Raw genomic sequence first — 17,433 nt, forward strand, 5'->3', positions numbered from 1 at the left:
TATGGCCACCCTAGTCACTTTTTCTAATCAATGACCTGTTTCTCCTCTGGTCTGTTGTATTTTTTGTTTGGGCTCCATTGAAAATTTTGAGGTGTAAAGGGTTTCAGGCACCCTTCAAAACCTGTTTTACTTAATCAAAAATTTACATAATATCCACCATGAATCACCATAGCTACTACTAGAGGGTGGAACAAGGGTTTCAATCTCGGACTCCTCTCTCATTGAGGAGAGCACATTACAAAGAATTTCACATAGAACTTCTCCTCATAGAGAAGATATCATCCACAAAGGATTGTATCTCAAAATTTCTCCTTCTGAACAATGATCATGGGAAGTCAGGTCCTATAGCTACTTCATCAGAAACTGTCTTCACCCAAGGATGCCTATTGAACTCACTATGAATCTTATATCAATCTTTTGATTTTCTAGTGATAAGTTGATACTTTCTCATGATGCACTCGAGAGTAGGCCCAACAAAATCATGCAGTCACACATATGTATTTTTAGACTCCCTCTGATTATTAATCTTCTAAGCTCCAATGTTTCCTTTCAAGAAGTGTTAGACTCCCTCTTAATATAGAAGGATAGTCATAATCTCGATCATTACAGATGTTTTCTTTAAGAGCCTCACTTTATCTAGCTTGATCATCATAACTTCTTTGGAGCTACTTCATAAGATTTAGTATGCACAATATGCCTAATGTACCATCTTCTTTTCCTGTAAGATCATCTTTAGATACAAAGGCAAAGATCAAGGGAAAAGTTCATATAGTACATATAGAAATATAAGAGAGACTATAATGAAAAGATAAATGTAATACTTAAGAATAATAAGTACTTATATGTACATCAACATCAAAAAATGCTTGGATCTCCCGTGAATGGGAGCCCCTTCTTTCTGATGAGGCCCAAATCTACCTTGTAGCTCAAGGTTTTTTCATTGTGAAGTTCGGCTCTACTGACAACAAAAATGCCATATTGCGTCGTGGTTTCTCATGGGGGGAGAAGTTCCCCTTGATGTCCAAACCCTAGTTTATGGACTTTGACCCAATGACTGAGTCCTTCAATAAATTCCCGCTGTGGGTTAGGCTACCGAATCTTCCCCTTCACCTTTGGTTGGATTCTGTCTTGGAGGCGATGGGGATGGCCCTTGGGGAATTCTTACTAGTTGATACAGTGTCATCCAATGTGTTTCGTTCAACGTATACTCGCATTCTTGTGAAGATTGACATCTCCAAAGGACTCCCCGAAAATATTCGGCCGATTACCTCTCTTGGCTCTTGGATTCAAAAGCTTGATTACGAGGGCATCCCCTTCCGATGTTAGAAATGCCACAAAACTGGACACCTTGCTCATTGTTGTTCAATTCTATTCAGACTGAAGAAGTCTCCCTCTTGGTGGAAAGGGGTTTCAAACAATCACTACACGGTTGAAAAGGCCCCCCCGGTTGGGGATGTTTGCTTGCCTCAGGCGACAGACCCGACTGGTGTTGTTGCTGCCCCTTCAGTGGTGCCTCTTGCCCCCCCTTCAGCAGAAGAGACCCCTCCAATTCCTGCCCCTGATGTTGGCTCTTCTCCTATGATTCCTTTTGTTGTTGTTGTTTCTGCCTCGCTCCAAGGTCCTCGGGTTGCGAGGGTTTTGGGGGATGGTTGCGTTGATGACGTCTTGGCTTGGCAGAAGGCTACCGGTTTGGTGGAGGATGGTTGGACAGTTGTCAAGAAGAAAAAGGTCAAGTTCTCCGCCCCAGCTTTTGATATGCCTTTGCGTTCTCAAAAGGTGGGTCCGATTGGGAAATCTTAAGCCCCTGTCCAGCTTTTGCTCTCCTGGCTCTTTTGGCCTGATGTCCATTGTTGTGGTTCATGGTTAGGGTCTTAATGCTTATCTTTTTAACCATGGGGTTCCTGGTGCCCGTTCAAAACCTGTTGTTGTGACTGAGTTGTATTGTGTTATCTTTGTTGTCACCATGGTCACCTTTTACGGGTTGGTGACATGTTTCTCCTCTGGATTGTTGTTCTATTGTACTTTGGTTTCAAGGCCCTTTAAATCCTGTTTTCCTTAATCAAAAACATCAAAAAATGCCTCCAATGGGGAATGAAACATTGGTTAAGGTAATCATTCATCCCCCCCCTCAATGTAGAATTCCTGCATGCTTCATCATTATTAATTTAAACCATCAAGTATAGTTCAGCAACTTTGAAAAGAGTACCACTTTTACTTCTAGATGAATATCCATAATTATATTCATATTTTGTCCTCTTGAAATGATCTGTGTGTTCTTGCTTTGTTATATTTCATAATCCATATCCTTGTCATCTGATAATTCTTCTTTGTTCTCTTAACACTTCATAATACTAATCTTTATTTCAAGGGTACATAATTCACTACCTGTATTTGACCTTATAGGTCCAACCTTGGAATTCCACCATCAACTTTCTATACAAGAAGATTCTCATTTGACTCTTCCTCCGACATTTCTCTCACTATACAAGGCTTCTTATCATTTGCATTACTTTCCAACTCATTTTAAATATTGCATTTATAAGTCTTCTTTCAAAGATCGACACTTCATAATAAATTTGTACCCTTTAATTTGTTAACATTTCATTTATTTCTAGTTTCTAAATTTTATTGACCAACCTAAATGATTGTCTTGTCAAATTGATCTTAGACTCTCCTCTCTATTGAGATTTCTATAAATGCCTCAAGTTTTTCTTATTTTCTCCATCACATAATCCTTATGTATCTATACATATTTATCCCTCGTCAATTTTTTTATTATATTATGTGGAATCATTGTATATTTTATCCCATTCCTATTCTTTATGGAATACATTTCTTATGCCCCATATTGAACAAAATGAGAGGAATTCAACGCTAATGAGTTATTTGACTTCATCTGCAATATTTTGAAAAACTTTGAATTCCCTCATCTACTTACTAATTATTGATTTTGTATAAATTCTCCTTTATATTGAACACATTGTTGATGGATACTTGCTCACTCAAATTGCTTTAATTACTTATCCATCATGCCTTAAATCCCAACATTATTTTCTCTAACATTATATATCTTCCTTAGCAGGTTTATGAAGGCTTGGCTTGAATTCTATCACTAACCCGACTTCTACATGTTTGACAATTTTGATAATTTTTTTATTTATACTTGACCAATTACCCACTTGACTCCTCACAACTCATATATAGGGATTTTTGTCCTATTGGATTTTTCTTGCAGTCACTATGATCTTATCATCATCTTCCCAATATACCACTTGATGAAATTGTTGTCAAATTTACTGAAGTCAATTTACAATATTGATTTCTCTATTTTTCTCATTGTCTTCCTGTGATAGATGTCTTTAATGTTTTGCAGATCACGTTTATTGTATCATGGTGATAATTATTTTGACTCTTCTATAATTCTCTGCGATTAAACTATGTTTATCCATTATATCCCCCATTCGAATGAAATAAGGCAATATGAATGATTGATTTTTTGGTTTGTTCACTCAACTGTTGATATATAGCTTCTTTTGTTTATTTATTGAAGATGTAATTATGGTTGAGTGCACTTTGGTCTATAATCCAAGTGAGAATTATTCATCCATCTGGACTCTTCTAATGTCCTCCAATGCTATGTAGAATGTTTGACGAGTCTGCTAGCGTGCGTGTGTGCTGGCGGGCAGGCGGACAGGCGTGCATGCATGCGTGTGTGCGTGCGTGAAGATGATTTATCATCAATAATGAATCTCATGATCATATCAATTTGACTAAACTACAAACTTAACATCTTCTTCATATGGTTCTTGAAGAGCAAAAATTCAACAAAGAAGTAGCCAACAACCTTATCTCACTATCTGAGTGCTTCAGCCACTTGTGGGATTCAATGCAATCACTATAGGAACAAGAGTGATCTACAATGAATTAGAGGGTGATTGTTCGACCATGCGTAAACATCCTTCCAAACATATCAAAATGTTAGAAAACCTTTTCCCTTGCCAACTTGAGTTTGCGACCTGTCTCATAGGGCATTTTGGCCAATTCTAATGTGCCTTTTAATGTCAATTGAGAATCCTTTAATTTGAACTACTCAATAGGATGTAATAAGCTACCGGATAATTGATTGTAAACTATTATAGTTAGCTACCCCTTTAATTGATAGTTGAAGATACTACCTTGTTTCACTCCCTTACCAGGTATTTTGCACTACTTTCATTGATTCATTTTTCTCAAAGTAGCCTTCAATTCAACTCCATGACCTCTGTAGCTGGTAACGATTCATTGACTTTTCAGTGCAAGCTCGATGAACAGGTGTTCCAAGCCAAGCTTCAAACGAACTGTTTAAGGGCACCGATGAATTTGATAAATTGAGCAATATAATTTAGAAATAGATACCGATCGAATTTGTAGGTGGATGGTGCTAGGGAAAAGCATTCAGTAAAAACCGTAAATGTCTTAGCGACGGATGTTTGTTCTCAACAATTGCAGTTGTTTGAAGGAAACATCTGAAGTCTAAATACGTATCTTTAGATGACTTCACAAATCATGGAAGTGACAAAAACTCAAATGTGTTTACTGCATATACGAATACACGACTTTGTATGAAGCGACAAAGTGCTAATAAACTAAACACATCTCTTTAGTGCATTAATACAACTTGTACCTTTGTTAACCACGGGTGATTTTAATCAGAAACGCACTACGTGATTACTGTAATGACTCCTGTAGCTTAGAAATTCCCTTCTAATTGTTTCATTAGCATTTATCCATTTTTATAAGAGATCAACCCAGTCTTGATCCTTCCACGTCAATGAGTAGGATTCACAAACACCTCAATAGCAATGCTAGGGAATTATTGCGTTGTTGTTCTTGAGTTCATACTCAGATAATAGAATTAATGGGTATGATAGGAGATACAAGAACCAATGATATAGAGTGTCAATACCGTGTCAGTGAAAGCCGAAAATAATAACTCAGATATTGCTCTTTTCTGTCGTCGTTCCTCACCACATGATGCTATAATAATCTTCAACAGAAACCTCAATCAAGACTCCAATTCGCCAGATGTCCTCCAATGAGATTCAAATATTCCCAGCTCAGAGTTGCCAACAAGAATTAGTTTGTACAGAATTTTCAGAAGTCTGTGAACCACATATAATTCTATTTGGCAATATAATAAATCATAGGTACGAATATTATATCTTTCTGCACATATTTAGAGATTCTCCAAGGGCCACGACTATTACCTATTTCTGACCGGTGTTTGAAGTTCACTATTTCCCAAACTACAAATAGTTTTCTCGCATCCACAGTTGCCAACTGCATTTCTTCCTTCGTTAATAATCTGACTAACGCTGCTAACAGAAGACTAACGCTTTTGATATATTCCTGAAACTTATGGTAGTAAAATCACAATGATCTTACCAGACATGTTGAAACTCTACCAACTTCCTTCGTTGCTTTTCTCAATACATTTGGCACTGAAAATTTGTTCTCTAGACATCGTGGCTTAAGAACATTTGAAATATACGACAAAGTTGATGAAGTTGTACACCATAACTTTACAATACTGATAATAATAATAATCTCCTTGATGAGTTACCGCGTAACTCCAAAGGTTTCAGATTTAATCACTTAATTACCTATCCTCTGACTACATTACAAGCTTCAAACATTAATATGTCATCTTTTCCTTTCCAACGTTACCATAGGGATACGTTGCCACAAACGAAGAAGACTATAGGTAGTTTTGAGAAGCAAACATAACATCACTGTGAATCCTCAATTGTTTTGTGCATAGCCTCTGATAATATCCTCCTGTTGCATAACTTCATTCTACATCACGCAACTGTGGTTTATAACTTGGAATCTCCATTGGATTGGTGCTAGGAATGCCTCTGCACTCCTCACAACTACTTGGTCTTTGAAAAATTCACTCCAAGTCTGCAATAGAATCTTTTTCCTTTTTTTATGATTGCTGCAAATGATATTGGATTCGCAAATGTTAATGATTCTGCCCAAACATAATATTGTGATTTGAAGTCATTTATCACTTATTGCGAACAACCTCAAAGTTGGGTTCTGCAATGTATTTCCCCTAACAAGGTTCTGCCTTACATACTGTTGATGATAGCAATTTAATTCTCAGATAAATAAGCCTTCAGAAATAGAATGCGGCAAATATAAATTATATCTGCCAGAATATTATCGCTAACATATAGCCAATTCATCTCACGGTCATTAGGATCGATGATTTGTTAAAAATCATTTGTTAAAATAAGTTCTTTCTTTAGCAGGTGTACCATTGAATGAGTCAATACTATGAGAAAATTAAACAGCTTCAGACTCACTAAAATGAATCGGTACGATTGTTCTTATGAAAAGACAATCGTATGCAAACAAAACTGTGCACCACATACTTTTTGCTTGGAACGAACTTGCACAACCTAGGAAAAACTAAAGAATACTTACGGTAACTTGAATATAAATCTCACGTTAATCACCTGATTAAAACCCCGGTATGTCCCCATCAAAATATTAATATCAGCACAATAATCAATATTGTTAGAGATAAGGCTTGTATGAAACAACTCGGTTCCTCAAATATTTCACCTGTACCATCTTGCATAAAGGTTTGTTGACCAAAAAAAAAGGCCCCCAAATTGATTAAACAACTACAAATGTTATTCTTTGCATAGAAAAGAACTCAGAACTGTTTATTTATTATTATTATTTTCAGCGGGTAAAACATTTGCCTCCTTTCGAATACAAGTATTACCTGGCTTAATCTGAATCTTGAACTAGATAAAAACTTCCCAATTTGTGAACACTTACACTTTTTTCCTTCAAATAGCCTCACGGGCTGGCTCTAGTAGAAATTTTAGAACTGCATAAAACTATTACTTTGACTATACCCAACAGAATGGTAGGCTGATGCTCTGATACCACTGTGATATCCCACTAGAGATTTTTCCCAACTTTTCACCAACAAATTTCAAGAAACAACATATAGCTTTTTGCAAATAAATCAAGTATTATAAACCAGCCAATGTAATGTTCCCACTTTAGCATTTGTCCAATTGTGTGACCGTTAGTCTTTTCTTTTATTTTATTTAATTTATTTATCCCACATTGCTTGTGTAAAGTGGTAGACCCTATGAAGTAGGAATAAAAGGAGAGCTTGTAGCTATTGTTAGGCAGGGTTGAATATGAGAAGAAATTGGATGCGTGAATTACGGATCTGTTCTTATTAGAGGACGTCTATCCTTTCTTGTGAAATTCTAGACGTCATTCCCTTAGGATTTGGCCTTTGGAATTCATTGCTATTAGCTTCATTGACAAGCAGCTTGGGCGCATTTCCAACTACAACAGGTTTGGGTGTTGCTCATACCATTCTCATTCCTTGTCCGATACTTATGCCATTGTGGAGGAATGTTTTAATGAGGGTCTTGGACTGATTGAAGGCAGTTTTTACTGTACCAGCAATATAGCACGGCACTATTCATATTACTGTAGCAGCAAGTTGGGAAATCATGACTGGAATAATATGTTATAATGCTGGAGTGATTAGTGAGTTGGAGAGTTTGCTATGTATTTGATTTTATTAGCTTGAAAACTAATACTATTTCGATAGCAGTTCAATCTTCAGTTTTGCATAAATTCCTTCTTGTTCATGTTATGTGGTTTCAAATCTATGCAAAGACATTAAAATCACTATCAGCAGTTGATTCAGTTTTTTGGGCATTTCTAGGGTGCCCATTACAGAAAAGTGTTCATATAAATGCCTCAAAATAAGTTATTGCATTTTACATCACTGATACAATAACCAGATATCTAAAATTCAATCTTGAATACAATTACACATTCAGGTTGGAAAACTAAGAAATAAATTGTAAGTTTAGCATGAACTCCATCTCAAATCTATTGCAATGATTAATCAAGTCTTCATCCAATCCACCAAAAATGGCCTGAAAGTTTGTGTCCTCAAGTATGAATAAAAAAGTCCTAATCTCTCCCAATGTTTCTCCAAGAGAAACTCGAAAACCAGTGCCAAAACAGTAAAACCAAGCTTGCTGAAATGAATGGGACTTCCTCCTTTAATGTTCAAACAGTGCCTCTTCAGCTGCCTTCTCTTGTCTTTTCATCTTATTCCTCCTTTTGTTACTTGCCCACTTTAAAATATTAAACTGACCACTTTTAATTAAGTTGCATTATGTTCTAATAAGTCAATGTTAATATTACATGAATAAGTCCTTAATTTCCCAAGCTACCAAAAAGGGGACATTGCAGAAAACCATTTTGCAACCAGACACAACAAAGGCAAAAACAAAGACCCCCAGAAGAGCAGTTCAGCAAAGTGCTTGACAAAAGTTACAACACTGCTGCAATAAGGCTACAACTGTACCCATCATTGCCTCTTTAAATTCTAAACCGTCATATTGTTAATCTAATAAATTATCTTTCTACCAAACAATTGTATGCCTTCCACTTGGTTCATGTAAATTATCTCAAGAACCTCAACATGCTGTGTCATTGTGACACAAAAATATGATGTCCAGATGGTCTTTTGAACATGATTTGAAGCATGACCATTTGAACATGAGCTCAAACGTTGCAATTTTTCGAAAATGATCTCCAAAGTAATGTCATTGTCAAATCTGATATTTTGAGCTAGAAAATGAATTTTGGGCTACGGAAAACATTTGGCAGTAACCAAAGATGTATGCATGGAATAGACTAATTATTCCAGATCATTAAGTGAGATTTGGTGTCCTCCATTCACATGTTGAAGGAGTTACAGCAGCTGAGACAAATTGTTAAAAGATTAGATTGTTATTAAATAAACATGAAGAGTATGTATATGTCTTTTTTTGGTTCTAAAGAAATGCTAGCATAAGTAAATGAAGACGTGGATGTTGAGAGAACATGGGCTAAAAGCAATCAACACAGATCGGTTTAAAGATTTTTAAAAAGATGAGTAAAATAAAAATCTGACCAAACTGCCAAATCTCTCAAAGGAATCATGTAAACAGGTCTCTTAATTTCTGCAAGTCAAAAAGTAACAGTTTGCTGTTCCAGGAGGCCAACTTTTCAGTTATTATTTCCTCAGTACTGCACAATATTTGGCTTGTGACTTCTTTCATACAGCTCTTCAAGCATACTATCTAAAGCACTAGAATGACTACAATCTGACACATATGCTATGAGAACCACTTTTTGCTGATTCTGACAGATGTTTAGGGAAGTTTATGCAAGATAAACCTAGCTATGGAAACAGAATTCTCATGAGTTTTCCCATGTTGCCCAAATAACTGATCTGATACCAAATGTTAAAAACCCAAATATTAAAAACAAAAATTATGTAAAAGAATTCAGAATTCCATGCAAAAGAGGTGTATTCAACAAAAATTTGCTAATTTTCAAAAAAAATTGATAGGCACTAATTTTCAATATTACTCTGAACAGAAAATAGAAATATTTCACAGTAGAATTGCACTGTAAAATATTCCTTGACGAGAGACTCCAAGATATATAACCTAATATAAGATTCAAACCCTGCTATCTTAGTCTAGCTACTAAAGAGAAATAATATGCAATACATTGTCCATGTTGAATCATAATGATTGCTTCCAACTATACATAACCACTCATCTAATAGAAGTTGGGGAGGGTAAACCCTTCATGCATTATGCCTACTGAAAAGAAAATATATAATATTTCACACATTAACCATTTTAAGTTGAATCATTACAAAACTACCCATTGGGCCCATCCTATCTGAACATTAGTTATACAAATGCCACAAGGTAGCAATTTTAAAATCTTGCACATCATACTAAAAGTATCTCATAGTAAATATTGAATCTCGCGCTACAAAGTAATGCTCAAATTAACACAAACAATCTTATGATATGAGGTAACATAAAAATTGATTGGGTAGCAATGGCATTGTCAAATTACGAGTCTACAGTTAACCAACACAACCATGAACAAATCAAAGCTCTGGGCTATGCACTGATAGATCTACAAAAAAGCAGTTCCAGAAAATACTTTTTCAGCTGATCCAGTCATGTATACATGATTATCATTTTCGTTCCATTCAATCTCTAGCTGACCTCCAGGCAAATCGACCAAACATTTCTGTTCTTCCATAAACATTTAATTAGTAAACTACACTAATATATCCACGAGAGAAATTAATACAAACAATTGCTTCAAGCTAATTCCAAACTTCGAAGTGTTGAATTTATTAGTGATATCATTAAATTAACATCCTATTCTTACCCTTTCTGAGCGACCTTCCAAAACTGCTGCAACAACAAGAGCACAGGCACCAGTTCCACAGGCCAATGTTGCTCCTGCAAAAGTCAAATCTGTTAATATTTCATCTGCATTGACTAAATGTTCTTTGAGTTTAACAATGAGATAATTATCTAAACACCGAATTCAAACAAAGGAAGCTTTAGGGAAACTTTTATTATCTGCTAACAAGGGGAACAGATACATGAGGAATATTTTTTATCTGATAAACAGAGGATCAACAAGCAAGAAATTTAATTTCTTTTTTATTTTCAAGCTTAATCTAACTGTCAGCGGAAGGCTCTATTTTGTTTTAATTATGTATGTTTCCTTGAGTAGGTGAAGCAAATATGCTGTGGCATTTCTATAGGGCCTATCTTAATTCTCCACTTACTACTTGATGGCAAGGAAAGCCAACTTTTATTTGACAAAATTGATGACCACACAATTATACTGATGATGGGGGAGGGGTGGTGAATCAGTATAACAAAATCTTCTACTTATTAAAACTTAACCACCACAAAAATAAGCAATCAGATAAGATCTAACAATTAGGAAACACAAGCTTTACGTGGAAACTCTTTCAGGAGAAAACCACAAAGACTACTGGAATCTACTGATCAAATGCAACCACGAAATAAAATGCTCTTGCAAATCTCTGTAGGCACCAACCCACAAGAAACACCAATCTCCACTAGTAAGCACCAACTTAGCAAGAGACATCAATCCCTTATATTGGGAGGCACCAACCTCTTAAGCAAGATTTCACCTTTTGGATGTTGCTTCTTCAGACATTGGACGATGAACCTATTTTTCTGCACTTTCACACTCACAAAATCTGCTCTATTGAAATCTTCCCTACAATATAACAAGATGATAAAACAGTTTCTCATGCACCACACGAACACACAAACTTACTTCACCTTTTTATACCACTTCATGCACCAAAATTAAATGTATTGTACACAGGTCCTCCATACAAAATCAAATTATTATGTTGAAAATTCCATAGTAGGCCTCCAGTTGCATCTTTTTCAAAATAATTAAATTCCATAAGTTGGTCACCGACTACACCTCTTTCAAAATAATAAAATTCCATCGGCCAGTCTCCAATTACACCTGTTTAAAAATAGTAAAATTCCAATAGTCAGCCAAACAATTGAAGCCAATATAACAAACAATCTTCCAAACTGACATCAATGATAATACTTGCAACAATCTCACTCTAACATCAATATGACCATATTTCAAACAATTTACCCTCTTGAACAAAGCACACTTTTGCTTCACTGACAAAATTTCCAACTATCTCTTCCTTTGTCATTGCCAGCAACTTTGCAAAGAATTAATCATCTGTGCATGCAACAAGAACATAATACTCCCTCTTTCTGCAGTACTGTCCCTTTTTGTAACTCTTCTACCTTGTCATCAATGGAAAGGAATGTCCTATTCTCTCACAAAGAATATCCCCCACTCTGTAATTCTTCCTCTTGAAATCAATGGCAACAATCACCCTTTTCCTATAACTCTCACTCTTTCTGGAATCCACCAGCTGATCTGTCTCTTGAAAGCACATCGTCAAGAAATCTACAAGGCAGAAAGATAATACAGTCATTAGCTCCCCATGAATTTGTGCTTCTCCTTGAGCACTCAGAAATTTTGCCCGAAATTCCAATTTGACAAACTATTCTACTACCATATTCACTTTCAGCATGAGAATCTTGCTCTTATCCCCTGTCATGAGGCTTGAGTATATATTGTCAATGTACCACCAGTTTCCTTCATCTTGGGCATGAAAAGTAGTTTTCACTGGCATAGACTTCTCTTTCATTTGTTTTTCTTGTGTGTGCTTCCTTTTATAAACTTTTGCAGGTTCTTTCCTCTATTTAGCAGGGGTATCCACTTTCTTGTCTATCTAGGAGGTTCCACAAAACCACTTGTACAAAAACATGTTATATGTCCGAAGTTGTTAGACTTCTGACATTTTAATCCAACCAAAGAGAAAATGAATAGTAATTTTTATTTGAGAAGCAAGAAGCCCTTCTTCTTTTGTTTCATATACAATTATTTCTTGCACATTCCTTACAATTCATTGCTTTATGACCAAAATGATTACATAAAAAAGTGATAATAAAAGAAAGAACCTTGAGACCTAGTCATGTGAGCCTACCTCAAAGGGGGAAAAAAAATCTCAACATATTTTTATCCTTGATGTTCTGGTGGGAAGTGTTGATTATCTGAAGAACATTGTTCTCATCCTTTTTGTCGATTCCATTATTGATGTACCCCTCAATTGCATCTGCATAGCCTTTTGGCTTCTCTTCATTTATCATCTTTGGTGATTCTGTAGCTTTTGTATTTTAATCTTGTTTTTTTATTTTCTTCGTATATAAGACTAAGGCTGTGTTCAATTGAGCAGCTGATTTCTCCAATTTCTTCCTCGAGGAAACAATTTCAGATGATCATCAAATCTTCAACCTTTTCAAATTTTAGATGATCATCAAATCTTCAACCTTTTCACATCCTATGATGGTGTTGATAATTTAATCTGCAACCTAAAAGTAAATTTCAAGAATCAATGCAAGCTTTAAACCTCATTTTTAAAGCAGTTTCCATTGGCTCCTTGTTCTCAGTTTCTAGACCCTCAATGTTTCATTGGCATTAAATGGTGGCTAAGTTCTAGTATGCATCATTCCAATTTGTCTATTCCTTGAACAAATAGGATATGAAAGTCGAGTTTGTCTGCACATAAAATTGACTAGTAATACGCCTTATAATCTAATCATGAAAAAAAGATCTTTGATGCTCACATGGCTATTTAATGATTGTGATTCAGATCTGGACTTCTTTAATTGCCACTTAAAGAGGATGTAAACCAAAGCCTTTGTCATGCATCCCTGCCCCTTCATGTTTTCAAAATGTAACAGCAACAAAGAGACATCGTCCAGCCATCACTGAAAGTACTAGAAAAAGGGGATGCATGATTGAAATTTATCAGAACTAAGTTTGACATCCCAGTGCTGGCTGGACATTTCTGCAGCCATCAAACTTTGAAACTTTTTTTAGTTGTCTAGAACAAAAAAGTCAAAAGCAACCAAGATATTGTATTTGGAAATTCAACAATGTGGCTAAGAAAACACAGATATAAGGGAAAACTGTCAATTGAATATATCAGGTGCATTTTAAGCGAAAATCAGTTTCTACGCTACACATAAAAATATAAAAAATTCAAAACCTTCAGCTTCAAAACAATTAGAAGTTAATTCTGTAACTCTGATATCATAATTGATCTGAACTATGTCGTCAGAAAGGAAATTGTGTATCAGCCGACAGGTCCCTTCGGAAAGGAAATTGTGTATCAGCCGACGAGTTCCTTCGCAAAAGAAATTGTGTATCAGCCGACGGATCCCTTCGGAAAGGTTTTTGTTATGTAACAACATGTATGTGGCCGACGGACTCCTTCGGGAAAGTTCTTTGGAAAGTATTTATAACCCCTTCAGGAAGCATTATATTCATCTTATCATCAGATCTTATCATTCAAGCATAATGTAATGTTCTGGCATATGCGAATAATAATAAGAAGAGTTCTGCTATTCGTGTTCGTGTTCATTATCTGTGTGCTATTCTTAATTAACCTATGCGGTAAACAAACTACAGATCGCACAGATATAGTAAAGCATGAATATCCTTACAGGATTTACCTCTTTAATAAACTTTAATGATTAACCTAATCAGCGGCTTCTTTGGGAGCATTTAATATTGTTCCATTTTGCATAGTTGTTTTTAGTATAATTACTAAGTAATTATGAATTCTAGGAGATGCCGATCTTGGAATATTATCATTAGTTTATACATAAGGGCCGACCTAGAAAGAGTCATGTCCTTTGTAAGGACATGCCTCTTGGGTGCTATATAAGATGAGGTAAGAATGAGGATAGAGAACACACAAAAATACAATTAAGTCTGCTCCTCTACATTACTGCCTTACTATGTCACAAGTTTCGAGTTTGAATTCGAGTTCGACAACAATAAAATTCAGATGAACTTTGACTAGGACAAAATGTTCAGAAAAAAATCGTCTTATATTAATTTTATTATTAAAAATATAAATTATTTATCTTTAAAATTACAAAAATTATGTTAAACATAAGTATAAATAAATAAATTTAAAAAGTCATTTATATTATAATATTTTAAAACTTATATAAAATATTCTTAATATAATAATTAATATATTAAATTATATACTAAAATTAATATATTATAATTTAGATATTTAAATATTAAACTTTAATATATATATATATATATATATATATATATATATATATATATATATATATATATATATATATATATATAATAAAACACAAATCAAATAACAAATATTTAATAATTTAAAATAAAATTTAAATGTTTAAATTTATATTTTAATATATGTATTAAACATCAAATCTAAATGATTTAATAAAAAAATAATTGGAAGGACAATTTGAAAGAAAAAGAAAACTTTAAAATAAATGGAAATGTTAAAAACTAAATCTAATATTTATATTAAAAATGCAGCTGAGTGTTAATTCACAAATCTACGCATTGAGCTATTTGCATTTCGTAAGGTTTTGCCCAATCAGAGTACGTGGTTTTCTCCCAATCATATTTACCCCATTCGGCAACTCAAGAAAATTCGTTTTTGTCGGGGGTGGATTCATTCATACAAACCGCTTGACCTTGAAAAGCGATGGCAAAAACATTCGTGGATGAACCGATTTGCATCGCTCGACCTGGAAAAGCCCTTATAAATGTGTTTGCAATATATTTTATTTCAAAAAAACTTTATGGCCTTTACGTGTACGAATATGGGGCGAATTCGAACAATTTTTTGGCAAGGTTTTTATGTTCGCTGAATTTCGAACTTCATGGCTGAAATGTGGCGAACCCTGTGACTTAACTGCCTTATGCGATCTATAGCAGGGATAATAATAAAAACATTTTTAGAATAATTATTATACTCCAAGTAACACTTCATATACAAGTCTGTATATTCAAGACCATCTTCAGCACTAAGAAAGGCATTATATCAGTTTGATTTCTAGCAGAATTTGCAAAAACCTTACAAAATGTAGGCTAACCCATGACTTGAAACAAAATTCATACCCCAATTAATTATGATAAAATCAAGCTGCCTTAACAGAAATAAATTGAAATAGTTGACTCAAGAATTAGTCCATCCAAATACCTTTTTTCTATCCTTTGAGCAAATGTTACCGTAACTCTGTTGTTTTCTACTTTCAGTCTTGAACTTTCCTTAAGTTAAATAGACAACTGCAGTATCCTAGCTGGATCTTATCTAACCCACATTCTCCACATTGATGTTGCTATTTATCCTTCACCTTAGTTTCTTTAGTCATGCATTAAATTCCCATTGTAGTTCCTTCCACAAAACATCCTTCCTCACATATCCCAAGTGGAGTCTATTATTCATATCTACCATGCAATTGAAACTAAGGGAATATTTTCAGTTGTTACTAATTCAAAGTATTAATTTTCAGCTTGATGGCACAAAATGCAATGTCCCCATTTTTAGCAGGTTCCTACAGTTGGCTTAGTCAATTCACCATCGCGATCCTCGTGAGCTGATATTAAGATTTGAGGGTCTCAAATGTACGGTTATAGGCTTTTCAGCAGTCTATGCTGAGTTTTGGCTCTATTTGAGGGACTTACTATTTATAGTAAGTCAAACTGTTGGTTCCGATCAGCTCAATTGAGTTAAAGGAGTTGGGTGATGCTCTCAATTTTTATTTCGAGCTTCCAGTTGGGCTCCAAGAATTTTGGAGGGAGCATCTATTTATAGTAAGTCACCCCATCAGGTTCATTCATCATCAGAATCATCAGAATCACTTTGGTGTTGTCAAATTTCAATTCTAATGCTTCTTGAATTCTTTTTGCAAGACGGCTGAATTATTATTATTATTATTCATCTAAATACGCTAAGGTTGCTATTTTTGTTGGTATTGTTGGCCCGTCACCTCAGTATCATAGCTCGTTGGAACCAAGACGAAATTTTTAAATCATGGGAACAAGAAACAGTGGCCTTGTATGTCAGAATATTAAGTTATGGTGGAAAAGGTCATTTTTGGAGCCAAAAGCAATTAATAAATTATATTAATGGCACTTTATTATGTTTTAATGTTGTGTAGAGAAAGCTTCTAAAGTGGAGTTCTTCTGGAAAATTGGTGTCATTTGGAAATTATAAATATGAGGGAATTTGATAAGAAAAGCATCCTATTATTTGATTATATTATTTTGCTTTGTCGTCTTTGTGACGTTTCTAAAGTCTGATTTTTTTGTGCCCTTGTTAAAGTATAAGGGTTTGTTCTTGAGAAGTTCATTGTAATTCATAGCTGAGGTATTTTGAATAAGTTTTCTGAGAATTGGTCTTTATCTCCATTGTTGTATACACTCTGGTTGGGAGACATTGTGGTGTTCGGAATTTGGAATTTGGCATCTTCTTATACTGTTGTTACTATTGCTGAGAAGCAGTTGGGTGTTGGTTTATTTCGAGTTGGTTGGGCACCCATTTATATTTGCTGCTAGGCATTATTTTCTATCTACAATTTGGGAGAAGCGTTTTACATATCTACAGTTGCATTTGTTTTTTGGAGAATTCTTTTGTTGTTGCTAAACTTCATTTTAAAAGGTTTCAAGGCATGTCTTACCTGTAAGTTCATGGATTGTAACTTCTAATTTTTTTGGATATTGTTGATTTAAACAATAGGGGATATTTTATCAACTGGGTTGTTGGTATTTTGTGAAAATACTCAGTATCAAAGTTGATATTAAAATTTGGAATTTTTAGTTGTATATTCCCTATGTAATATCCAAATGTTTGAGTTGAAATAATTATTGGAATATCTTCTATTGTTCTGCTATATTGTTGTATCCTAAATTGCAAAACCTCAAAAACAAAAAAAGAAATCATTTATTATGAAGAGATTGTTTGAGAGCCAACAGGGCTCATTACAACAGTATCAAAGCTTGCTTCCAAAGTGTTTGACGAAATGTCAAAGAACTGAATTATAAAAGAATATGGTGTTTGATGAAGCTATAACCAGTTGGGGTTATTACACAAAATTA

At 34.7% G+C, this 17,433-nt stretch overlaps 1 protein-coding gene across 4 annotated transcripts in view; it reads right to left on the reverse strand.

Annotated features, from left to right (window-relative positions):
• Window positions 1-9,696: 9,696 nt before the first annotated feature.
• The window catches only part of LOC149572932 (diaminopimelate epimerase family protein), a 128,931-nt gene continuing 121,194 nt past the window's right edge, over window positions 9,697-17,433 (reverse strand). For all 4 annotated transcript variants that reach the window (XM_089814050.1, XM_089814048.1, XM_089814047.1 and 1 more), the window contains 2 exons: window positions 10,285-10,358; window positions 9,697-10,140 (listed from right to left, as the gene is read on the reverse strand). In XM_089814050.1, the coding sequence (XP_089670176.1) occupies window positions 10,024-10,140; window positions 10,285-10,358 (191 nt within the window). In that variant the 3' untranslated portion in view covers window positions 9,697-10,023. The remainder of the gene's footprint in view (window positions 10,141-10,284; window positions 10,359-17,433) is intronic.

Source organism: Cupressus sempervirens, chromosome 2 (genome assembly GCF_028749045.1).
Source record: "Cupressus sempervirens isolate cs-2001-9-10 chromosome 2, ASM2874904v1, whole genome shotgun sequence".
NCBI lineage: Eukaryota > Viridiplantae > Streptophyta > Pinopsida > Cupressales > Cupressaceae > Cupressus > Cupressus sempervirens.